This window comes from Lissotriton vulgaris, chromosome 4_1, assembly GCF_964263255.1.
Source record: "Lissotriton vulgaris chromosome 4_1, aLisVul1.2, whole genome shotgun sequence".
Taxonomy (NCBI): Eukaryota; Metazoa; Chordata; class Amphibia; order Caudata; family Salamandridae; genus Lissotriton; species Lissotriton vulgaris.
The window spans coordinates 890,030,925-890,056,978 of record NC_141691.1 but is presented as its reverse complement, the minus strand read 5'-3'; the positions used below and the strand labels follow the sequence as shown (position 1 = coordinate 890,056,978).

The following is a 26,054-nucleotide window of genomic DNA, read 5'->3' as shown; positions in this document are numbered from 1 at the left end:
AACTAAAATATGAAAATGTCTAGCTGAAATGATACTGAGATGCCATCCTTTTATACAATCATAGTCTGCTAAGGAATTCAGAGGATTAGCATTCACTACTCATGCATGGAAAACATGGCTGACAGCATGTTAATGGCGAGGCACAAAAAGGTTACTTACAGATAATAAGTGTAGGAGTGAGAGCTTCTTCTGCCATGGAAGGATTTAGGCAGTGGTGGGAAAGATGAAATGGAAGGAAAGAAAAGCCAAATATTAATGCATGAAAAATCAAGATGAATAGACCTGGTGATGTGAATGAGAGGTTAACAGTGGCATGACAAGCACACATGCATTACAGGGGTAACATGCCAAACATCAAAAACACATGGTGGGATGGATTACGCAGCATTCAACAGCTAAGACATAGTGCACAAAGTACATTTAGAGGAAAAGAACACCATTTCAATTAATAGTAAAGTATGTAAAGTATCATGAGGGCATTCAGGATCAGTTCAGGTGTATTATGTGTTTTGTGCTACATGTTGTGGGCAGGGTTTCACAAATGTCTACCCAAGTTAACCCCTTCGCAGCGGGGGTTATTCCCCCGCTGTGCTGGGGGGGGCGCTCACAGCGCCTGCATGCTCATGACGAGCTGTGCTCGTCATGAGCTACGGCGCTCCTGTGCTCATGACGAGTTGAGCTCGTCACAGGTGCATTGGCTCCCGTGGAACGCTCAGCACAGCAGGGGAGTTCTCCCTGCACCTGAGCGTTCCATGGGCCATGACGAGCTGAGCTCGTCATGAGCACCGGAGCGCCGTGGCTCATGACGAGCTCAGCTCGTCATGAGCACCGAAAAGGTTAATATGATACTTCTCTAGAGACAAGACTTATCAAAGGGTTTTACTGGAGTCACAAAATGAATAAAAGCAGATGAAACCTGACCTTGTTTCAAAGTCTATTCATATTGGTATTATTTAACAAAGCTACAGCATACAAATTAAGCTAACTAACTACCTTAACATTTTTTGAAGGAAGCAAAACAAGTGCACTGCATACTTTTAAATGCAGTGCATAAATGTACATGCATTATACTTTGTGGACTTTGTTTTCAAAGGAAAACCAAAAAAACAGCAAGTTTCATCCATTTCTTTTTGTTTTAATTTATTGACATCACATTAGTATTTTATTTTGCATACATTTGTAACAAATCACAGTGAGTAATAGTAGCTGCCATCATTAAAGTACATTCAATAAATCCGAATAAATAAATATAATCACAATCAACATCTGGTATAATTGATCAGTAAAAATTTAACAGAAATAACTACAGTACACCATGAATAATCCTTCTTACTACAACCCATCAATCCTATATACACAAAAACCAAGTAATACATTTTGTTATCTAAATTAATCTATATCGCGACAATAGAACCCCAAATTTTTTCAATCTTGACCATAGCTCCTAATCCCCTAGTCTTAGCCAGAGCAGTTTCCAGGCCATAGGTTTCTTTAATTATACACCACCAATCACAAATAGTTGGCGGTAATGGTGAAATCCAGCTCCAAACAATGGCTAGCCTAGCTGCCCCCATCATTATTGAGAAAGACCGTGCACCAGTTGGTTTATCAGCTTTATAGCCTAGCATAATTTCTACATTCGCTAGCATAGGGCCCACGCCAAGCTTCTAAAAAACACTTGACCAATCTTCTACCAATAGGTCCGCAATTCAAAGCATTCTATAAACATGTGAGTAGGATTTGCAGCTTGAGGCCCACATTTAGGACACTTAGTCTTCTCATTGTCACTATTAGCTCCTGCCCATTTGGCAATACTCTATGGCAGGGGTCTCCAACCTTTTCTGTAGTGAGAGCTACTTCTGCTCAAGGAAAGTGTTCCAGAGCTACTAGCAAACTTTATAACTGTAAAATAGTGACTACGCTATGACCACCCTAAGCAGGGTTATCAGTAGTTCCCACCCAAGTATTCCTGGTGCGGTTACCATCAGAAATGCCAGGAAAACATTCATCAATATAAAATGCCTCCACCTGACTTATGAAGTAACACTCAAATCTAGACATGGCCTATGCAGACACTCCAGGATTTCGCGATTTGCAAAAAAATCGCGAAATCGGCAGTTTTGTAAAAATGCAGCGATTTTTACAAAACTGCCCGCGAAATTTTGGACGATCGGTGAGCTCATAGAAGGAGGCCCCTTTTAGGTCTGTGTTGTCAGTACAGCTCTGCCCTAGTGGCAGAGAAGTGCATGCTTCGGTATCAGATGTGTCTTGCTGATGTTTCAGGAGCTGGGGGTGGGGGTGGGGTTAAAAGAACTCGCTCAACCTGCTGGAATGTCGGCCCCCACTTGTCTATTCCTGCATGTCGCCCTCGTGGGGAACAGGGGGCGGCGCGAGGGAGGGAAAGATGTGCAGCGTGGAGAGGGGGGGGAGGGGGTGTGGGGCTGAAAAGTAAGAATTGAAAGAGCTGCGAATGAGACCTAGGAACAAGGATTTAAGGGGGAAGGGAGGGAGAGGGAGAAAGAATGAGGGGACGAAACGGGGAGGGCAGGAGGATGCAGAGGTGAGGGGAAGAGAGATTGGAGGAGGGGGAAAGGTGAAGAGACAAGAAACGGAGAAAAGGGTGAGATCTGAAGGAAGAGTGAAGGAACTAAAAAGGGGAAGGTCGGAAAGAAATTGAAAGTGTGAGTTGGTGAGGGTGGGAAGGAAGATAGAGATGGGATAGAAGAATTAGCAGCGCACCACTGATCTCGGTGGCAGGTCAGAAAGGGCCATGGGTTTAGGTGGCACTGAAGGGAGCTTTTAAAGGGCCCCTCTTTGGTTGTTCTGATTACTTTTTGTTTTATTTTATTCTCTTATGATTTTGCGATGTATTATTTCGTTAACATCCCATCCTGGAGAGATGTTTGAATTCCGTGCACGCTTTCTTTCGATTCCTGGAGAGACGTCACAGACTGGTCTGGCGAGGGATCCCAGACTGTGACATCACTTCCGGAGCCTGATTCGACCAGTTCCCGTGCCAAGGCCAGCCGATCTCCAGATATGAGACCATTTTCCCGAAATACTTTAAAATGAAAGACGGGTGCAGCCAGTCTTGAAACTACTAATATTTTGCTAACTCAAACTGCATTCTGGCGTTTAAAAGTGGTTATTTCTATTTCTGCCGCGGTTTGTGATTTCTCAGATTTGAGACATTGTCGAGTTACATTCAACTGCCTTTTGTACAACAGATAAGGAGCGTTATCTGTTTACATTGAACTGCTTGTGATGTCATAGAAGGCGAACATGTCATGTTTGCATTTCATTGATTGTTTATGACGTCATAAATGAGAACTGTTCACATTCGTCTCTCTGATTGTGATGTAATAGAGAGAGCTGTTTACATTCCACTGTTTGATGTGAAATGTGAACACATTCTTACATTTCATAGCCTGTGACGTCATGGAATGAGAGCACAACGTGTTTACGTTCAACTGTTTGTGATTTCACAAAGGGAAGGAAGAGAGAGATGGGATAGAAGAATTAGGTGTGCAAAAAGAGGCGAAGGCTAAAGATGGGAGGGAAGAGAGAGGCCTTGAGGGGGGCAGAACGAGGTGGCAGAACGAGGTTGAGATGGGGAAAAGAGGAGCAGAAGAGATATGAGAAGAAGGGAGAAAGAGTACAAGATGTAGAGAGTGGTGGGACAGGAGAATAAAGATGCGAGGAGAATGAGTAAAAGTTTCCCCTAGCGGAAATAGAGAGGGGGAGGGAGAGCTTGAGAGCTGAATTGGGGGAGGAGGGCAAAGAGGATAGAAGAGAAGAGGGGGAGGGGTGGGGAGATGGAATATAAGCGAGAGACAAAGATAGAAGAGATGGGAAGACACAGGAGAAGTGCGGGAAGTGAATGCGCAAGAGAGGCGAGAAGGAATACGTGAAAGATAGGAAGGGAGCGAAAGATGCAGAGGGAATGGGTGCCAGAAGGTAAAGAGGAGAGGAGAAGAGAACGAAGAGGACTTGAGAAAGAGTGAACGGTGTATAGAAGGATGAAAGTGAGAGGAAGAGGAGGGATGCCTGGGAGGAGGAATAAAAGGGGTAGAGGGAAAGCTAGAGGGCGAGACGTGGGGAGAAGAGCAGTAACCGATGGTTCAATGCTCTTAATTCATGAGAAACGCAGACTCTGTTAGACTAAAATGTCCCTAAGAGCCCTGACAGGCTGGCTGAGTCTTTATTTCAATTATTTATCTACTTGATACTTTGCGGCAATTCTGATTTTGTGGGGCAATAACATGTTAATTGTATTCCTTAATGCACAAAAATGTGCCAGTCCTGTACATACCATGCCTTTTCCTCTGGCTAAATTCCCGCAGGGTTGCTTTGCTGAAATCGAACAAAGGGTAATATTGAGTGCGATAGGCATCACAACACTTACAATCTCGGTCTCTGGGCAAACAGGTGTTTGAAGGGGGATCGCAATTTAATGGGCGTGTTATAATCCGGGCGTATACTTTTATGTATTCACAATCCAAGATACATAGAGAAACTTATGCCTGCAAGCAATGTTACTTAAATGTAAATACTAATCAGGGCCTATTTCAAAGTGGAATACTCTGCTAAAACAGTTTTCATTGTTTTAATGCTGAAAATGAATGATTAGGAGTAAAATAAAGTGCCGCAAAAATGCCGCTAAATTTCCATATTTGTGCCGCTAAATTTCCATATGTGTGCCGCTAAATTTGCTAATCCATGCCGCTATATCCTGGGGATTCTGCCTATGGCACAAAGTATTTACATACAGCAGTAGATCTCCCCAGCTCAGCTTGAATTATTATTCATCAGTTTCTGAAAGTGCACTTCTTTCTATCAAATACCACTTTCCACTGTGGGCACACAAACTCAATTTAACAGAAGAAAATCCAGTTTTGAAAACAAAAACTGCCTTTAAAATATCCATTTTCAGATTTTGAGAAATGCACGGTCCCAAAACATCAACTTTTCATTTTCATCAAGTATTCCCATGTGTAAATGCCTCATATGGACAGACTACTCAATGATTGGAGCGGCAGACCCTGATGCAGAGGTCTAGCCCGGGACCAGGGTTCAATTCCCCGCCTCGGCGGGTCTTGGGCTCAAAATTCCATGGGCCTGATAATTCTCGCCTCGGTGCCTATTCCAATCATGGAGTCCCACTCTGCAACTCTGGGCAATAGCTTGCTTAATCTTCACAACGGCCCCCACAATGCTAAGGATGCCTGGCTTCCACCTTGGGGGTGCCCAGGAGTGGACGTCTCACAGGGAAAGCCAGGATGGGTTCCACAGCGGTATTCGTACAAGCGCCTTGAGACCCTTGCGGGTGAGTAGTGCGCTATACAAGTATCAATTTACAATTTCATCAATTTACTACTTTGAATACCCAGGTATTACAGTCTTGTGCCACAGATGCTCACACAAACAAATGATGGACAGAATGCTGAATGAATCATACATTCACCCCCAGTCAAGAGATCTGGGTCAAATCCATCATTCTTTTGCTCACCATGCCACCCCAGTTTAGACCCAGCCATATGCAAATCAGTCTTGACACTGTTCCTCATGGGAACAGTGCAGACCGAATTGCCAAGCCAGGTCCTCCCTGGACCAGAAACAAGCATCCTGGGACTGGTTTCAGGGTATGTCACCCTTCATCAGCCAGGCTAGCCTGAATCCAGTGGCACAGTGAGCAAGGGACCCATGTCTGGGCATACCCATCCCACTTAGGGTGAAAAGTGCTACGCAAACAAATGATGGGCGGAATGCTGAACGAGTCATACATTCACCCCCAGTCAAGAGATCTCAGGAAAATCCATTGTTCTTTTGCTCACCATGCCAGCCCAGTTTAGACATAGCCATATGCAAATCAGTATTGACCCTGTGCCTCATGGGAACAGTCCAGACCGAACTGCCAAGCCAGGTCCTCCCCGGACCAGAAACACGAATGTCTGTATTATGCCAATAATGCCCACAATTAAACTAGGGCCACAGTTGGGCCAAGGCTTGAAACCATAAGGGTCAAGGAAGAGACCATATATCAGTCATGACCATTATTACACCAGGAATACATAAATGTAGGCCAGTCATTCTCCCAGTATGTAAATGATGGCTTCCAGTATACCCAAACTAGACCAAAAATACCCAAAATAGTCAAGGATGACCATTATTATGCCATTGGCACTATTATGCCAGGAATGGGCACAATTATGTCAGAGATAACACCCTTATGATGGGGGCTGACATAGACATTTGGTGGTCCTTGACACCAGGAGTAGCTTTCAAGAAGCAATAGTGTTTATTAGGGACACACATAAATGCTGATGAGTCTCTTCGTTTTCCCTGGTCTGAATCATGCCCTGTTCTCTTCAGGTCTTGAGCTGGTTATACACCCAACTGACACATTTTCACTCTGACTCCTGCAGTCCCACACTTTGGTGGTTCAGCCATGTTGTGACTGATAAAGCAGGGATACAAGATGGTCAATCTCCTTGTGGCTTAGTTATATTGAGATTAGATACAGACTGTCAAGTAGCAGGCCCTATAGGCCGATACTTTGTGTGTTTGAGTGTTTGGTATAAGTTACTGCCATAGGTTTGGCTGGCTGTCACTCTTACGATCTTGAGATCAGCCGTGCTGCCTTCTTTATTAGGCAACTACTCTCCAAATGTGATACTGGGCATGGCTTCATCTCTGAGAGCTACTTTGAAGGTACTGGCGAGCTACCAGTAGCACCCGAGCTACTTGTTAGAGACCCCTGCTCTATGGTGTATAATACAGCAAGCCAATTGTGCAAAACTGTTGTAGTCGTAAACTAACGGAATGGACAGAATCACTTATGTTACCCAGAACCTGGGTGATCATAACAGGTGTTATGACTGTGTTTAGCACTTGACTCTGTGTTGCTAATTCAACAGAACCATCTGCCTTGAAACTGGCCAACTGTCTGTAAATATTGCTAATGAGAGATCTATTTTCCTCCCCATATAAGAGATCCCAGATAGGACATTTAGTAATCGCACTTGGCTCCAAATTCTTCCTCAGATAGTCTCTTATCTGAAGATATTTAAATAGAAAGGTAGTAGGCAATTTATAATGTAATTGTAAAGCTTCAAATGATTTGATTCCTTTGGCCACAAACAAATCCCCCAAACATAAGATCCCATACATGATCTACAGCTATAATCTTGAAATACTTCAGGAAACATGGATTACCCCAAAGTGGAAGCTTAGTATGTATTAACGACAAGTTGCCTCTAACAGTCATAGCCCGCCATATAAAGACACTATCTCTGACTGTCTTGAATTTAACAGGTTTAAAATAATTTGGTTCATTAACTCGGTATAAAAAAAATAAACAATCATCCCCAAGTATCAATTTGTAAAAAGAATTTTGCTGATCAACCCCCAGGAGTCTACGGAAGTGCCCGGCAAACGCTGCCCAAAAGTAAGTTCTGAAGTCGGATAAGCCCAAGCCACCTTGTTTTAAGGTGATTTGATCAATGGCGCCTCGAGCCTTCTTAAAGACCCAAATAGAGCTACTCAACACACCATCTAATTTTTTTCAAAAAATGTTAGAAAGACGTAGAGGGATAGATCTAAACAAACATAACAATTTTGGAAGGATTTTGATCTTTATTAGATTACACCTGCCCAGAAGCCCTTTAGGAAGTTTGTGCCATTTTTTTTAGAATTTTCATAATTTCATCTAATAAAGGAGTGTAAATTGTAAATTGTAAATTGTTGTGTCTTGTAAAGCGCACTGCTACCCGGAGGCCTCGTAGCGCTATAGACCGCTGGGGAACCCGTCCTGGCTTTCCCTGTGAGATAGTCCCTCCTGGGGGTCTCCAAGGTGAAACCAGGCATCCCCGGCGTTTGTGTGGGGCCGTTGTGGAGATGAGGCAAGCTAATGCCCAGAGTTGCCGAGTGTGCTCCCTGGTCGGAGTAGGCACCGATGCGAGAATTATCAGTCCGCTGATCCTGGTCCAAGACCCTGCCGCGTCGGGAATCGAACCCTGGTCCCGGGCCGTTCTCTGCACTCGGGTCTGCCGCCTCTAACCAGTGAGCCACACCTCTCCACAGTGTAAATTAAGGATATTATTTGGCCCACTTCTGCTGAGATCTTAACCCCCAGATAGCTGTTGAACATCTCCCCGGGATTGGACGGCTGGATTTAAAATTAATAAGGACTTGGGTTTTACTAATATTTAATTTATACCCCGATACTAATCCAAATTTAGTTACAGCCCTCTCAATAACTGGGACAGCATCTGCAGGGTTAGTGGAAAAAATTGCCAGATCATCAGCATATGCTGTTACCTTCAGCTCATTAAAGGTGGTCCTTAATGGTTTCATCTGCATATTAGTTTTTAAAGCACATATAAACGGCTTGATGTAGAGGGCAAATAATAACGTGGAGAGAGGGCACCCTTGTCTTGTCACACAAGAAATGTCGAATGGATTAGAATATGAACCAAAGTACGAAATCTTAACTGTAGGTTTATAATATAGGGCACGCACCCACTGCCTAAACTGATCGCCAAGGCCAAATGCACTTAGTGTAGTCCATAAAAATTCCCATCCAACCTAGTAAAAGGCCTTTTCGGCACCTAAAAGGATCATCCCCAGATCCACCCCCTCTTTCTCCGTATAGTCGAACTCACCTATGGCCATATTGACATGGGCTGTAGTGTCTCTACCTGGTGTAAAACCATGTTGGATGTCGGACACTACTCCTAACATCATTTGTGCGAGTCGATTTACAAGGATTTTCGAAAAAATCTTTGCATCTGTATTTATGAGGGAGATGGGTCGGTTCGATCCACAGTCCGGAGGTATTTTGCCCTTTTTAAGTAAAAAAAACCTATTTGAGTCATATTCCATGATTCCAGTGCCCTTCCACCCATACCAACATATGAATGACTATACTGAACGGTGCCAGCAGAATACTTTTAAAAATCGTATAAAATTTTATTGGTAGCGAATCTACCCCTGCAGGTTTACCTGAAGGTAGAGCAGAGAAGGCTAATCCTATTTCTTTCAATGATATAGTACTATCTAAGGATACTACCTCATCATCACTTAATATTGGCAGATTGCTCTCAGTAATATACTGTGTGATATTTTCCTATCAATCATAGAAGAAAATGAATAGAGTTTCTGATAAAACAATGAGAACTGCTCCAAAGTAGCTGAAGTTTGATTGTGTAAAACACCATCCGGGCTCTTTGTAGCACTAATTTTAGTTTGGGCTTTAGTTTCCCTGCTGTTTGAAAAGCTAAAACTCTACCAATATGATTCCCATATTCGTATTGTGCCAGACGGTACTTATTGTACCTCACTGCTATTTTTCCCTAAAAAAGGTTTTAACTGCTGTTCTAGCATCTAGTGAAGATAAAAAACAGCTGATTCTGATCTATTTGGCCTCGTGTTACTGTCTCTACATGATGTTTTTCCTTATTTTGTAAATCCTTAATCAGATTCTGCATATTGGTTTTTCTTAATTTATACTGCCGCCAAATGTATTGTTGAGTCACACCTCTGACATAAGCTTTCATAGTATCCCAGACAATCAACGGGGAAGCAGTCCCTACATTTTGCTCAAAGAAAGTCTCTAATTGTTGCTTCATACTAGAGACGTATTCCACATCAGTAAATAAATATTTAGGAAAAGAGAAAGGTCTGACATTTTTCCTTCAAGGGGTAACCATGAAAGAGAACAGAATAGCATTGTGATCAGATGTCACCGAGGGCATAGAGGGCATATGACATTATCTAAACCTAAAATTAAACTGTCAGAGACCCAAGTCATATCAATCCTAGAATGAGATTTATGCAGAGCCGAGTAATAAGTATATCCCAGGATAAATGGATATATCTGTCTCCAGGCATCCTGCAAAGTTGTAATCTAGCCATTTCTAGTATTGCTGCCCTGACCTTTTGCATTCTACTAATACCCCCTTTTTTTGTTGAGTCAATATTATAGTCAATTACACAATTGAAATCTCCCATTATCAGGCGTTCCCCATCCCAGTTCAATAATTCCAAGTTAAGAAAATCAAATATGCCGGGATCATGGGTATTTGATCCATAAATTGAGCCAAACACATATTTCTTACCCTGAATCTTAATTTGGGCCAATACCCACGACCTCTTGAATCAGCCAATGTCTTAACTATTTTACAAAAAAAACTTTTATCTTTAAATATGGCAGCCCCTTTTAAAGATATAGTTTGGGAGGTACTAACAATTGTTTGATACCCTAAATGTTTTAAGAAATGGCGATCCTTAAGACCAAATGGGTTTCAGTAATTAAAACTAAATGCGGTTGATACAATTTTAGCTCCTCCTGTACCAATTAACGTTTATTAGCACTATTAATTGTGGCCACATTCCATACCATACATTTTATCTTGGCCATAATAAATGATATTCCTTGTAGACTTTCCTCTACAGATAAAGAATAGCCCTAAAAAAACAACAACAAAAATCTGATGACGACTTAATAGTCCTTTATAATAGCTGTATTTTTCCCTAATGAGGTCTTCATTTTTTAAAATGTTGCCCCCCCCACCCACAAAGCCCTTTCAGTCCTCCGTCTGACCCAAGAGACCCATGGAACCCACCCCCCCACCCAGTAACTAGAGGCAGGAATCCTCCCTTTGACCTACTGCCGCTGGAAAGGCAGTACTAGAGAGCTACCACCACTACGGTAGATGCCCCACACCTGAACAAATACCATAAGTAAAGAAAAATCTGAAGTACCAATTAAGCTTAGCCCCAAAAGGCTTGTTATCTTGTCATACACGTATTTTTTTTTCCCTTTTCCTTCTCTTCTCTCCTTTTTTTTTATTTTTTTTAAGTATTAGGACCCACACAGAAAGAAGGAATTAAGAAACCACCCATCTTCATTGAGGCATTTACACATACATGTAAATATACATCTTGTTAAGACTTCTGTGCAGCTTTTGTTTGCCAATTAACAATAGCAGATTTAACTTCTTGTTCATCAACAAAAAAATATGATCGACCACTTTTAAAGACTTTCAAGCGTGCCGGTTCTTGTAAATACACTTGTGCCCCAAGCGCCTTAAGGAAGTCAATAAACTGGCGAAGCTGCCAACGTCTGTCCATAGTAGTCTTACAAAGGTCTGATCTAACAAAGAAAGTGACAGACTCCACAGTGACAGGAGTATAGGGTCAAGCCTTAAAGACAACTGCCTGCCTTAACAAAAAGTTTCCAAAAAAGACCAAAAGTGGACTGGGGTATTTACCTTCCTGATTACGTTTAACAGTATGGAGCCTATGAACTCTTTGCAATTGAGAATCCCAGTCCCAGTTCGATAAATCGGGGAAAGCCTTTTGAAATAGCTGTACAAGATAGAACCTGGGATCTGCTCCTTCTGCCCCTTCTGGAATGCCATATAATCGCAGGTCGTGACGACGTTGACGATTCTCTAAGTCCTCAAGTTTAAGCTGGATAGTTGAAATATGAGTAACCTGCTGCCAAACTACAGTATCTGTTAGGCTTACAGTCTGCTCCGTCTCCCCTACTCGCTGTTATAGATCTAATATATCGCTAGCAAGGCCCCCCACTTTGACTGACATTTCCTGTAACATCTGCGACATCTTGTCTGTGTCCGAATTGGCTTGCATTTAATGTTCTTGTGCCTCATTTATTTGGTCTTTTAAAAACTGCATTATTAAGGCAAGTGTTGGTTCAGTATCCACCGCAATATAAGCTGGCTGAGTAAGTGCCCCTCGAGACCATAATGCTGAAGTAGATACTTGTTGGGAGGAAGTTCCCCTCCCTCTCCGTTCTTCTGACAAGCTGGCCCCTTTCTCTACTCGTTTTACTGCGGGAGTATTGCTCGCCATGCTATCCTCAGTAATATATTTAAATAGGGCTACTACCAGTGATACGGGAGACCATTCTCTTCACTCCTCCCTTAGCTTGAACCCATTTTACATTTCCCACGTATGCTGTTTTCAGGTGAATTTTGTTGTAAATGGTCCGTCCTCAGGGGAGTTTTCTTATTTTAGACTTTAGCCTTGATTTTCTTTCCAGGCGGTGTCTTATTGGATCTAGTACTTGCTCCCGTTATTAGTGCTAGTAAAACATCATCGCTGTGGGAAGCCACCTCTTCCCATTCCTCCACGGCGTTCTCTCCAATGCCAGTGCCCCCGCTGCTATCAACATGTGCCAGTAAACTGATTTCTGATGATCCACCCCTTAGCTCCATTAAAGACTGGCTCATTAGTTCATCCATTTCTGGTGAGTTCACTGGCGTAGAGATATCTTGATTATTTTCAGTAAAGGCTTATGTCTCTACTTGTTTTTGAGTCCCTTTACTCCCCCCAACACCATCACCAGTATCAGTATTACATTGTATCCCTGACTGTGAGGAGTCTTTAGATTTATTCAAACAAATCGGTAACGCCTCCAGCAACGTCTCCGATCATTTGTTCCCTGACATTGTCTGACTAACAGACCCGGCTGCGAGCAACTCGGCAGCCCTCCTAGTCTGAAACAGGCAAAGTATTGGCTTGCCAACAATTGAAGATCCAATCTTGTTTTCTGTGGTGACAGCAGCTGTCTTATTTTCAGCAGCAGCTTCACTCACATCACCCCTTACATCGCCCTTATTAGCGTGAGCGATGGCACGACCAGCCCGAGTTCATCTCGGGGGGGGGGTGGGGGGGGGGGGGGGAACCCAGCAGAAACAACCGCGGCCAGTGGAGTACTGAACAACAGCCGGATACCCAGCGTGTCAGCCTAGAGCGTTGCAGCCCGCGTCCAATTCGCGCAGCGCCAACTTTTTGCATGCGTTCTCGAGTCTGCTCACAATTATTCACCAATAATATAATGTTAAAACTGCAACTCATTTCCCCCCCCCCCCCCCCCCTCCCTCCCGCCCAGCTCCTCTAACCGTTGCTTCTTGTTCCAGTCTGGTCCAAACTTTGCAGCTCCACAATTCTGCTCCACTCCACTCCACTATGGACTACACAACAGACCAGGGAGAAGCGAGAAGGCTCCACCTCCAACTTCCAGCTCAATATCCTCTCTTTGGGTCACAGTAAATAGTTGATGTTTATAAATTTTGAATTTGACAATTGAAAACTTTTTTCAAGATAAACTAAAAGCAGCTTCAGGTTCAAACAGCACGTTAAGTAGTTTTAGCACTTGCTGTAGGGCAGCTCCCTTAAGTCCCCGGGGCGCCAATTTGTGTCCTGCGACCCCTGCCCCTGCTGCAAACTGTGACCCGGGGGGCTCACTCGCGACTTAGCTCGAGCCCTGGATATCTCAGCATGTCAAATCACATAATTGGCCCTCTGCAGCTAACTTGCGCCTCACCTTTCCTTCCCCCTGCTGGGTTCACACGCAAAGGCTTGAAGCAGAAGCTAAGGCTTACACGTTCTCTCCATTGCAGAGACACTCATTCCATACATTACAATTTTTCAATCTGAGCAGCCGTTCTACGTTTTCAAATTTTGGCATTTTGTACCATATTTTATGTAAATAGTGAACAAACGCAGCTGCTATATGAAATGAATATGTACATAAAAAGTAAAATTAGAATTGAGAACACCTTACTGGTGTAATTAGATATAACCACAATACACTATTTAAACCACGTTTTTGTTATGTTAATGGTTGCTTTTTGAGAGAAGCACAATTTAATTCTAGAAATTCAGGTTCAAGTCACACTACAGAAAACGGTCCCTCCGACAACACCCCATAACAGCGAACAAGGCACTCGAAGATAAGTTGTATAGAGAAGCAACAATGCTTGAGATTAATATATTGAAATATAACACTTCAATACACAAGCTGACTTTCAGTTCTTATGCTTTATATCACTAGTCTCAACATTCAGTTCAGCAATTCTAAAACCAATACCCAAAGGCACAAACTAACAATGTAACTATGAAAGAACTATGTCACTGCTCAGAAAATACAATGGATTGTGGTATAGTTTCCTTATTTTGTTAGAGAAATTAATATTAAAAATGAACAGAAAAGGATCTTCAAACTATCTACAGTGATTGATAGATTAAATAAAGAGATTGAGTGGAACAGTTTAGTGATGACAAAATAAAGCTTATTCCAGTCATATGTTTGGTACAAGGGAAATTTGTAACTCTTAATGAGCACAATGGGATAGAACCAGTGACGAGTTGGAAAAGACTGAATGACCAGATTGTTAATGATTTTACATTAGAGCATAGTTTTTAAGTAACTTGTGGATGACTAGAGAAGTTACAAACATGTATGTATGTGTATGGACAGAGTTTATGTCAGCCTTACTAGACCAGGCTCAATAGTTTGGAGAATCCTTAACCTGCGCTGATGCTTCCGCCCTTGTTCAGAGAATGGAGTGGCTCCTGTTGATATAAGCTGAATTAATGCAGATTTTTGATGTCTAAAGAAGGAAATGGGTTGCATTCAGCCAAAACAGGGTTTTGTGTGAAATCCTCTCCGAACGACCCTCACACCTGACAAAACTAAGCATCAGGTGGTTATGAGATAGTACTTTACAAAGCTGTGCACATCCAGAAGTTACATCACTGACCAGCAACGGGCAGACAATGTTCAATCAAATATGTCACTAGTGAAAAATAATAATAAAAGAACGACAAGAAGTACAATGGGCCGATTATAGAAACCTATATGATCAAATATGACATGAACGGTTGACATAAGCAAAATCTCTTCTCCTGACAGGATGCAGTTTTAACCAGAAATTGGGAAGCAAGTGAAGCGGCCAAAGCAATAACTCATTCATCATTTATTTAAGACAGATGGTTCCACTGGTTGTTAATGTCCAATGGTAGCTATCAAAATAGAGGATAGTCAGTAGCAATTAAAAAGGATAATAGTCAACAACCGTTGTAAAGCAGATCCCTTTACAAAGCAAGAACATTGGATAACAGATCTTTAAGAAAAGTATGCAATTAAGTAAAAAAGAATATGCATTGATATGTTTTCGGATTAAAGTAAGGACACTCACAATAAAATAAAGTACGACTGGGTGAAAGGAAGGCTTGGGAAGTCTCCATAATTGGTAGGTAAATACCAAAAACTAGTAAGTGTACAATTATAGAACACTGTAACAAGGACCTGGGACGGTGGCGTAACAAACACAAAATGATGCTCCCCCCACCCCTTTGGAGGACGTGCTGAGGGGCCCTTGAGACTGCGATTTATCGCAGAAATTCATAAATCTTAGGCTGAATGTGGGTTCCCTTGATGCAGGGGCTGCAGAAGGCAGCATTACACCCATGGCCTGGGACCCTAAGAGGGCATGAGGGTTGCTCCATTTTGCATAAATATTGAGGTATTTGAGGTTAAAAGAGCCACAATCACCTCAGCACTATTTTGGGGGGGTTGATGGGGTGTTAAAAATCTTCTGTACTCATCTTCAACGATGGACCAGCCAATGGCTATCCCTGGGACAGCAGAATCATGGGATATGTGTCTGTACTGTAGAAGCAAAATTAATATAGCTTTCTTTCATGCCTTGATTGCTATTTAAAAGAGCAATACAGATCTTCGACATATTGACGTGTAAACTTCTGAGCACCACCAAAGACATCAATGTCTTACTTAAGGAAATATATGCATTTATCTCTTGATATGGTGGTAGTCTCCAGAACCAAATAGTGTATTGAACACTGTAAACAAACAGTAGTTAGAGGTCTGGTGCAAGCAGCAAGTCGATTGTGATTAGGTTTATTTCTGTTAAGGACACAGCTCTTTATCAAAGTGGTTTAAGCTAGATTGATGCCACAGGCATAAGAAGTTAATACATAGATTTTAATTCAAGAAAATCCAGGTCCCTGCTTCTACCATCCCCAAGGAAATGCTCAGAGTGAAGGCATTTGCAGGTGGCCTCCATCAGAATGGCAGGTGAGATCGGATCTAAAAGGAGTGAATGTCCTGGTAATGACAGAGCTTTTGATAAAAACAAATCCCAATCAAAGCAATTTTCCATTTTCTCCATAAGCACACTGACGTAATGACGTGGAATGTCTTCTTTCTGGTATGTCGAGGATTACAAGCAAACACAGAGGTCATTATCGAGAATCAAGGCCATATAAGCATGTTTGTCGATGGTCGTCACGCCTAGCAGTAACACAGCAATGGCCACTGCTCTGGGACACACAAATGATGTGGTTGAGTAAGACGACCCTGACATCTTCTTCACTGTGTTTTTTCCTGGGCTGCGAGCAGTAAATACGGGAGCCACATTCACTATGACCTGTCACAGGCCCTTTAGAAGTCACACTGTAGATATGGTGCCGTCTGGATTCTTGCAAAATAACGTGCCGGTCCACCCCTCGGCAAAAAAAAAAAAAAAAAAAACATTGGCTACAGAGAAAACAAGTAAGGGGAAGCTTCTGACACCAGGTAGGGGTAATTACAAGCAGCTGAGAATAAATCAAACATTTCACCAACTCTTCATTATTTTTCTCAGCTGTGGCACAGACCTCATGTAGCAACTCACTAAGGTGGTACATGAAGTGCAAGAGCAGTCTGGCATTGCTCGTGCCACTCACCAGAGGGAACGTGACCCAGCAGGAGGAGCTCAAGTGTTCCTGTAGGAGCTTAAGCAAGACTGATTTGCATACGGTTGCTTACTGTCTGCAGTTACACAGAGAGGGAAAAAAATACTACAGGCTCAATGCGCTCTAGATTCGCCAATAGCTAAGATTCATTTTTAGGTTTGGCCTGGCGTCCGCTGCGCAGCAGCGTTCGCGCAGGCGAAATCTTATGTCAGAACAGTACGTGGGCTTTGTCCCTCCTGCTCTTCCATTGGCTAGCTCCATAAATGGAGGCTAGCCATTGGAAGAGAGATCTGTCAGTCATTGCCGGAGCAGATTTGTGGGCGTTACGGCGATTTTTTCGCTCTCCGCCCCTTTGCGATCGTCATTGCGGCGGTGGGCGGTTGTTTATTTATTTATTTTTCTCAGCAATGCGGCCGCCATTTTTTCGTGGAGCTGGGGCGGGCGGGTCGATCTCCATGGAAGTGGTCATTCCTCCATTTCCACTGCCTGCCCTGGGTCAGGATTTCCATCAGAAATCAGGGACTTTCCATCAGCGCTCAATTATGGACCAGCTTTTTGATTTGAACGACAGACCTTGGATTTTACTCAGCCGAGCAGCGCGCGCGACAGAAACATTCAATGGCGCTTCTGGTGTCAGTACTTCTAAGAAGTGCCAGCCCCGCATGCACACCATGTCTCTCTGTCTGGTTGGTTCCTGTATGATTATTTGGTTTGATTGGTCTGTGACAACTGGACAAGTCCTACATTTTTGCGAGAAAACATGTAATTGCTTGGTAAGCACCTTCACATGGAAGTCAATTAACATGTCATAGTGCCCGGCAGAGGGGCAGATAAACATGCACGATATTTTGAGACCACTGCCCTATTTGCAATGCTTTGCGAACAGCTGCGTTCTTTCGACAGAAAAAGCTTTAGCAGGAACCCTTGGTCCCGAATGTAAGGCCGCGCTTGTGTCGGTGTTGTTTATTAATTCACTCATTCCTGTGCACAGCCGTCGGCCATTATAGTGAAGCTGCATAAAGAGCCTGTCTAGTACTTTCTATGCGGTGAATATGGCCATCCGCATCTTATGTTCTAGGGTTCCTCTTTAACATTGAATACATCCACAAGATGATATTTAACCTCTTCGCCGCTAATGACAAGGGTAACTCGTCATGGACTTTCCATTGATTTCAATGGAAAACAAATGAGTAGTAAAATAATGCCTTAGCAGCCAAGTGGTTAAAGATAGCACTGAATTCACATTTTTTTTTGCTAGGGAGATAGACACTTCCTTCCAAAACATGGCTAGAGGGAAGTATTATTCAAATATTCAACAGGAGGCCGCCTCGCTGAAACTGTCAAATGTTCTCGATTTACATTTTTTTTACATGTCGTTATCATGTATTTTGAGCTGTGGCTGCCACACATTTTTTTTTAAAACGCTGGTTGAAACAAATTGTATTAACAAGGGGAAACTTTACACATACAAAGAACAACCGGGCTTTACACCAAGGGCTGAATAATGACTTTTGCAAATTACCCGTCCTTAATTTGCAAACTTTCTTATGTCAAAGAAACAGGTGACTAGAAACCTGGTATTACCTAAAACAAGTTGGGCGTGTGTGGAGTGTTATGAAACACTGGCTGAGCGCAAAATAACAAGTTCGGGGTAGAGCGCGAGCTGGGCGTGAGGTATGCTGGTCCGTGGAGGGAGGGAGGGGTAGGAAGAGCCTCTGTGGGTGGCTGTCATTAGGAGAGCACGGGTGTGCCCACCTCATCTAACGAGGCCTTTAGTGCCGGCTCTCTCGGCCCACGCCCTCAAAGAGATCAGAGGGCCGTGGCCTGCTGCCCATCACAAAGGGGGCGCAGACAGGGCGGAGGGATGCTAGAGCCCTCCCGGCCAGAGCATCTCCAGCAAGCTGGGGCTGCTCCCCATGACAAAGGTGGTGCAGACTCGGGTGAGGGAGGGACCCGGCCCCCCTCCGGACAATGTGTCTCCAGTCATCTGCAGAGTAAGATTGGGGCCTGCTCCCCATCAGAAAAGCTTTAGAAACCAACTCCCGCCGAGCAGAAGCCTCCGAGTGTCCACTCCTGGGATATGGCTGGGATGGGGGTCTGTAAGGGGCAGTGCTTGGCATTGGATCTAGCTCGGTGGTGGATGCGCACTCATGGTAACCTGTGCTTCCCACAGCACAAATGTTTCTACGAACGTGTCACCTTCACTAAAGTCTGTTCTCCCCGATATATTGACACGTCCCCGGAACCAGCTGCACGGACGGACAAATAGAAGCAGCTTGGATACATATATGCACTGCATTATAGAAGAGGGGATACAGCAAGATCTGTCACGAGAGCGCTCCACCCTACAGCGAGGTTTAAACGGGGATCTCTGCCTATCGGGTCCCCCTGGGATATTACAAGACCATCTCTGTGGCGTGGGACACGGCAGGACGGCGAACATGTGCCGCCCCGCTGCACACGCGAGAGAAACCGTAATCTCTGCCGCTCACACGAGAAAAAAATCACATGCAACCCCTACTGAATTACTGACAGGTCCCCGGAATCAGCTGCACGGACGGACAAATAGAAGCAGCTTGGATACATATATGCATTATCTGCTACGCATAGGGACAAATCAGCTAGACACGGAGAAATATCTCAACGCGATGCTACACATATGTACGCATCCCTGCAGCTCCGCTAATCAGTAGAAAAATACTGTCACATACAGACAAATACGTTTAAGCCACGGTACAGATAGCGTCACTACCTGCAAGGTCTGCTGTGCCCACAGATGATTACCGGTCACAGACGGTCACGTTCAGGGTCTACACATAGCATCGATACACGGGCATGCACGAACTGGCCCGCTCCGCTGCACGTGGGGGCAAATACAAACATGTGCTACACATATGGACGGACGCTCCACACAGGGACAAACCCCTGTAAGCTTCACATAAGAAACGACTGCAAGATCCGCTACACACATGAACGGCAACTCTCTGCTGCACTTGAAGTTTAGCAAATATCACACAGCATTATAGAAGAGGGGATACAGCAAGATCTATCACGAGAGCGCTGCACCCTACAGCGAGGTTTAAGCGGGGATCTCTGCCTATCGGGTCCCCCTGGGCTCTTTAGGGAGAGCAACGAGCAGCGCCAGCATGTGAGAGCCCTGGCTGTGCCAAGCTGTAGGTGTGTCTGTGTGTGTGTGTACACAACCATTAGTCCGTGTGTGTGCAAAATGTAGGTGTGTCAGTGTGTGGGAAGTTGTGGGTGCTTGCATGAGCGTGCCGGTGTGCAAGTTTGGGTGTGTGCACAAGTGTCAGCGTGTGATTAAGTGGTGGGTGTGAGTGTCCCCTGTGTGCAAGTTGTGAGTGTGTCCGTAAGTTGTGTGTCAGCATGCGTGTAAGCACGAGTCAGTGTGTGCAAAAATTATGTTGTGTGTTTGTGTCAGCGTGTGTGCAAGTTGTGTATGAGTGTCAGTGTGTGTGTAAGCACGAGTCAGCATGTGTGCAAGGTATGGTGTGTGTGTGCCAGCCTTCTGCGCTGTGTATCTCTGGGCCTCTGCAGACCCCGGCTGTTCCCCAGTCCAGGCGAGGAATGAGCTCTACTCCCATATCCTCAGCCAGCCTCCTCCGTCACTCCCTCCCACTCCCTCCTCCTGCAGCCTCTCCCTCCCCAGGGACAGCGGCCCTCCCCTGGCCCATCCACAAGCCCGCCCCACAACATCACCCAGCCTCCCCAGTCACTGCTCCCCACCAATATCAAAAGCACTAACTAGAACAATACGGTACAGTGCATTTAATTCTTTGCGATTAATTCTTCCCGTTACTAGTGTGCGAGAGACAGCAGTGTGAGAGAGACAGCAGTGTGAGAGACCTTTTTAGGTTTCGCCTGGGGAACGGAGCGTAAGCTCTGCCCCCAGAGAAATCTCTAGTCTTCAGTAAGGGACTCTTGGAATACGCCCTCTGTTCCATTGGCTAGCTACATAAATGGAGGCTAGCCATTGGAACAGAGATCTGTCCATCATTCACGGACCAGATTCGGGGGCGTTCCCGAGATTTTTTCCATGGGCGTTCCCTCTGTGTAGTCATCGGGCGGTGGGCGGGGTTTCTTTTTTTTGTCGTCCGTGTTTGCTTTTGTCATTCCGAGGCCGACCGCCGCCGGAAGAAGTCTTCCTCTGGTAAGTGCTTGCTGCGTCTCATGTCGTCTGTGCCGTTCTGCCCCCCCCCCCCCGTCCGTGCGCCGTTTGAAGTGACTGTGGTGCCTACCGCTATCGTGGCCTGGAGAATCTGTGAGCTTCCTGTGACCGCAGAACTCCCTGCCTGGGAGTGCCCCTAAATCAAAGATCATCTACTGTGTTCACCGCCGCGACCCGGGGCTTGCATTTGCCTGGGAAATCACCGCCGCAGCTCCAGAGCCACGAAGACTGCACCGAAGGGTCCGCCTGCTGATTGGCGGCTGACCCGGGAAAGCCGCGCACTGATTGGGCCTTGGCGGAGGGCTCGACGAGGAAGTCGCGTCCTGATTGGCCCAGGAAGCGCTGACGTCAGCGGAGGCTCGCCGCGCTGGGATTGGCCCAGCCCCCGAAGCAAGACTCCGCTCCTAGGAAGCCGTCGCCGGAGCTCCGAGGCATCTGCCCCTGCCCCCGGTGAGTGTAGGAGCCGACTGGAAGATCGGCCTGCTCCCGGATGAGTGAGGGAGCCTGAAGGAAGCCCCGCAAAGCCAGGACGAGAACGGGGCGACCGGAGCCTGCACCGAGCGTGGCAGTTGCCACGCTGAAGTCTACATAGGCAGCAGCCAGGCCTTCTGAGAACCATTGGGAAGTTTGACTGCGAAGTTTTGGGGCTTCGATTACTTTCCTTTTTCCATCGGATTTACAACCGTTTTTGACAGTTCTGCAAGGGTTTCGCTTTGAAACTATATTTCTATAGACTATGAAGATGAGGTTTTGGTAGCTATAACATCTGCAAAAACAATTGCAGGATTCCGTGTCTCGTTGCTGTTGTCTTTGTTTTCCGTCAATGGAATGCTTTCGTCGGCTGTCATGTCCTCTCCATGTTTTCTGTTACTCCGTGGTGTTGTCTTTGTTGCCCTTGTCTCATGTCTTTTTCATGTTTGCTTCACATGTTTCTGTGTCTTGTTGCTGTTGTCTGTTTTCGCCACGCCCACGTCAGGCCGTCTGTGGCGCTAATTGTTGATGTCCCAGTGTGAGTGGGTCCCTGTCAGTGGGGTGCTCCCTGACACCAGAACTAAGGAGGTGGTAAAAGGATATGTGCTGGTGCATGACGGCATAACGTGCGGTTTATGAAGGAAGTGGCCGCCCCTATAAATGGGCTAAAACATGGAGCCCTGGCTGCCTACAGAGGGCTGTGAGGAACTCGGAAGCTGCAATTTGACCCTGTGTGGGAGAGAAGTGCGCGCTGAACGCCCGGAGACAGTGCTAACTGGTGAGGGGTCCGCAACTGCGCCCAGTGCAAGCGGGTACATATTGTTATTGCGTTTCATAGAAAACTTAATGGACTTTATAAGTGGTTCTCATGTTAATAAAGCGAATACAATGTTAAGTGTGAGTGGCTTTTATGTTGCCCCTACCCTCGATGCGAATGTAATTACCATTTAGGAACACTACATTTAATTTGTTGTTTTTTTCTGCGCGAAATGCTCTTAAGTACGGGTACGCTTTTAAATGGCATTGGTCAACCAGACCGTCTTTCAGCTGAGCTGCCTGTGAGCATGAGAAGCAGAGGCCATTCATTTGAACCGTGGTGTACTACATGCAGTGAGAATGCTGCAACTATCTCCCTAATTGGTGTTCAAATGAAACTAAAGTGCCCGCGGTAGCTCGGATCTCAACGTGCAGGGTCTCGTTAAAAAATGCAGCACTGAGCTCCCAGTGACGCTTGTCCACGCAACGCTTTGCAATTTAGCATTTAAACATTCCACATATACCCCACGCCCAAAGACGAATGCACCGATGCATTTATTTCAAAGAGTCTCAAAAGCGTTTATTCTAATTGACCAATTAAAATCATAGACACTACACAAGTGCATAGCACTGAAGGTATTAAATTTGTTCAGTTATAAAATCGCTCAAAGAACACTAAGCAAGTATTTGGCTGTGCACTTTGCACCAGTGTTCACAGATAAAAAATATGTACAGAATAAAATTTACGGTATATCAACATAGAAAAGAAACACGTTTTTTACAAGACTGTTAAAGATGTTTAAATACACAGCTCTGTTTTTATAATTACAGTATTTACATCGAGCACCCTGCGCATAGCACACGGTACTGTGTAGTAAATACACAGTTGCTAGTAAACCACAGTATACTTCCCCAGTGAAGAAGTATAGCTGTTACATCGCCCTATAGCACACGTGGCAACGTATGTCTGCCCTGATTTTAAGTCTACATTATTTGCTCGCTGGATATTTTGAGTCTATAAATGCGATATTGGTGAAATTACAAGTCCCAGAATGCATCATTCAGTTGTCTAAAAAAACCAAGACCCAAGCAGCAGAAAGTATCACACACGGCACACAGGGGCCAACAGGCGCCTATGGAAAAGTTAGTACTTCTTCAGCACTTTTTATCCTGCACCATGGAGAAGAAGACTGCGCAGAGCGAGCCCCATGACTCCCCGCAGTACTCCTCCGCGACCTTTTTCTGGTCGACGCTCTCGTCTTCTACGCATTCTTTGCTGCTCGTCTCAGCGTCCTGCTTCACCTCAGCAGTCGCGTTCGAAGGGCGGGAGGGCTTTTTACCGGGGTGAATTACTTTCTCCTTCCCAGAGGCAGCTTCTATAAGGCTGGAGCTGGAGAAGCTGAGGTGCGCCTCCTTGGGCCCCTTCTTGCACTCCTTTGACTTTAAGACCGCCTTGGGGTCTTGACACAGGTTCTTCTGTTTCTTCAAAGCGCACGCGATCTGCTTCCAGTAGTTCTTCTGGTTGGCTGCATACTGAGGGCACGAGGAAGGGCTCCCGGCGAACACGCACCAGAAGCTCTCCCCTCCCTTGAGTCTCATGTGTGTGTGTGTGTGTGTGCGGCTATGGGTGTGTGTGGCTCTGGTGTGTGTGGCTATGGGTGTGTGTGTGTGTGTGTGTGTGTAGCTCTGGGTGTGTGTGTGGCTCTGAGTGTGTGTGTGGCTCTGGGTATGTGTGTTTGTGTTGCTCTAGGTGTATGTGTGGCTCTGGGTGTGTATGTGTGTGAAGCAGTGGGTGTGTGTATATGTGTGTGGCTCTGGGTGTGCATGTGTGTGTGTGGCTCTGGTGTGTGTGTGGCTCTGAGTGTGTGTGTGGCTCTGAGTGTGTGTGTGGCTCTGAGTGTATGTGTAGCTCTGGGTGTGTATGGCTCTAGGTGTGTGTTTGTGGCTGGCTCGGGGTATGTGTATGTGTGGCTCTGGGTATGTCTGTGTGACTCTGGTTGTATGTGTGGCTCTAGGTGTGTGTGTGTGTTTGTGGCTCTAGATGTGTGTGTCTGTGTGGCTCTGAGTGAGTGTGTGTGTGGCTCTAGTGTGTGGCTATGGGTGTGTGTGGCTCTGGTGTGTGTGTGTGTGTGTGGCTATGGGTGTGTGTGTGTGTATAGCTCTGGGGGTATGTGTGGGTCTTAGTATGTGTGTGGCTGTCTCTGGGTGTGTGTGGCTGTCTCTGGGTGTGTGTGTGTGTGTGTGTCTCTAGGTGTGTGTGTGTGGCTCTTAGTGTGTGTGTGTATCTAGCTCTGGGTGTGTGTGTGTGGCTGGCTCTGAGTGTGTGTGTGTGGCTCTGAGTGTGTGTGCGGCTCTAGGTGTAAGTGTGTAGCTCTGAGTATGTGTGTTTGTATGGCTCTGGGTGTATGTGTGTGTGTGTGGCTCTGGGTGTGTATGTGTGTGTGGCTCTGGATGTGTGTGTGGCTCTCGGTGTGTATATGTGTGTGGCTATGGGTGTGTGTGTGTGTGTGTGTGTGTGTAGCTCTGGGTGTGTGTGTGGCTCTGAGTGTGTGTGTGGCTCTGGGTATGTGTGTTTGTGTTGCTCTAGGTGTATGTGTGGCTCTGGGTGTGTATGTGTGTGAAGCAGTGTGTGTGTGTATATGTGTGTGGCTCTGGGTGTGTATGTGGCTCTGAGTGTGTGTGTGTGGCTCTGAGTGTATGTGTAGCTCTGGGTGTGTATGGCTCTAGGTGTGTGTTTGTGGCTGGCTCGGGGTATGTGTATGTGTGGATCTGGGTATGTGTGTGTGACTCTGGTTGTATGTGTGGCTCTAGGTGTGTGTGTGTGTTTGTGGCTCTAGATGTGTGTGTCTGTGTGGCTCTGAGTGAGTGGCTCTGGTGTGTGTGTGTGTGTGTGTGTGTGTGTGTGTGGCTATGGGTGTGTGTGTGTGTGTGTGTGTGTGTGTATAGCTCTGGGGGTATGTGTGGGTCTTAGTATGTGTGTGGCTGTCTCTGGGTGTGTGTGGCTGTCTCTGGGTGTGTGTGTGTGTGTGTCTCTAGGTGTGTGTGTGTGGCTCTTAGTGTGTGTGTGTAGCTAGCTCTGGGTGTGTGTGTGTGGCTGGCTCTGAGTGTGTGTGTGTGGCTCTGAGTGTGTGTGCGGCTCTAGGTGTAAGTGTGTAGCTCTGAGTATGTGTGTTTGTATGGCTCTGGGTGTATGTGTGTGTGTGTGTGGCTCTGGGTGTGTATGTGTGTGTGGCTCTGGATGTGTGTGTGGCTCTCGGTGTGTATATGTGTGTGGCTCTGGGTGTGTGTCTGTGTGTGTGACTCTAGAGGTGTGTGTGTGTGCCTCTGGTGTGTGTGTGTGGCTCTAGGTGTGTGTTTGTAGCTCTGGGTGTGTATGGCTCTAGGTGTGTGTGTGTGTGTGGCTAGCTCTGAGTGTGTGTATGTGTATGTGTGGCTCTGAGTATGTGTGTGTGACTCTGGTTGTCTGTGTAGCTCTGAATGTGTGTGTATGTGGCGCAGCATGTGTGTTTGTGGCTCTAGGTGTGTGAGTCTGTGTGGCTCTGGGTGGGTGTGTGTGTGTGGCTATCGGTGTGTGTGAGGCTCTGGGTGTGTGTGTGTGGCTCTGAGTGTATGTGTGTGTGTGGCTCTGGGTGAGTGTGTGAGTCTTAGTGTGTGTGTGTGGCTGGCTATGGGTGTGTATGTGTGGCTAGCTCTGAGTGTGTGTATGTGGCTCTAAGTGTATGTGTGGCTCTAGATGTCTGTGTGGCTCTGGGTGTGTGTGTTTGTGTGTCTCTAGGTGTGTGTAGCTCTGGGTCTATGTGTGACTTTGAGTGTGTGTATGGCTCTCGGGTGTGTGTTTGTGTGGCTCTGGATGTGTGTCTGTATGTGTGTGGCTCTGGGTGTGTGTGTGTGTATGTGGCTCTAGGTGTGTGTGTGGGGGGACTCTGGGTGTGTATGTGTGTGTGTGTTTCTCTGGGTGTCTGTGTGTAGATCTGAGTGTGTGTGTGTGTATGTGTGGCCGCATTGTGTGTGTGTGGCTCTAGGTATGTGTGTGGTAGTAATTGCTGTCTGCTAAATTCGTCCGTAGGATACA

General features: G+C 45.6%; 1 protein-coding gene across 1 annotated transcript in view; it reads right to left on the bottom strand.

Annotated features, from left to right (window-relative positions):
- Positions 1–26,054, bottom strand: part of PTPRM (protein tyrosine phosphatase receptor type M) — a 1,525,420-nt gene that overhangs the window by 409,981 nt on the left and 1,089,385 nt on the right. The window contains exon 16 of the mRNA XM_086967355.1: positions 160–189. Coding sequence (XP_086823481.1) covers positions 160–189 — 30 coding nt within the window. The remainder of the gene's footprint in view (positions 1–159; positions 190–26,054) is intronic.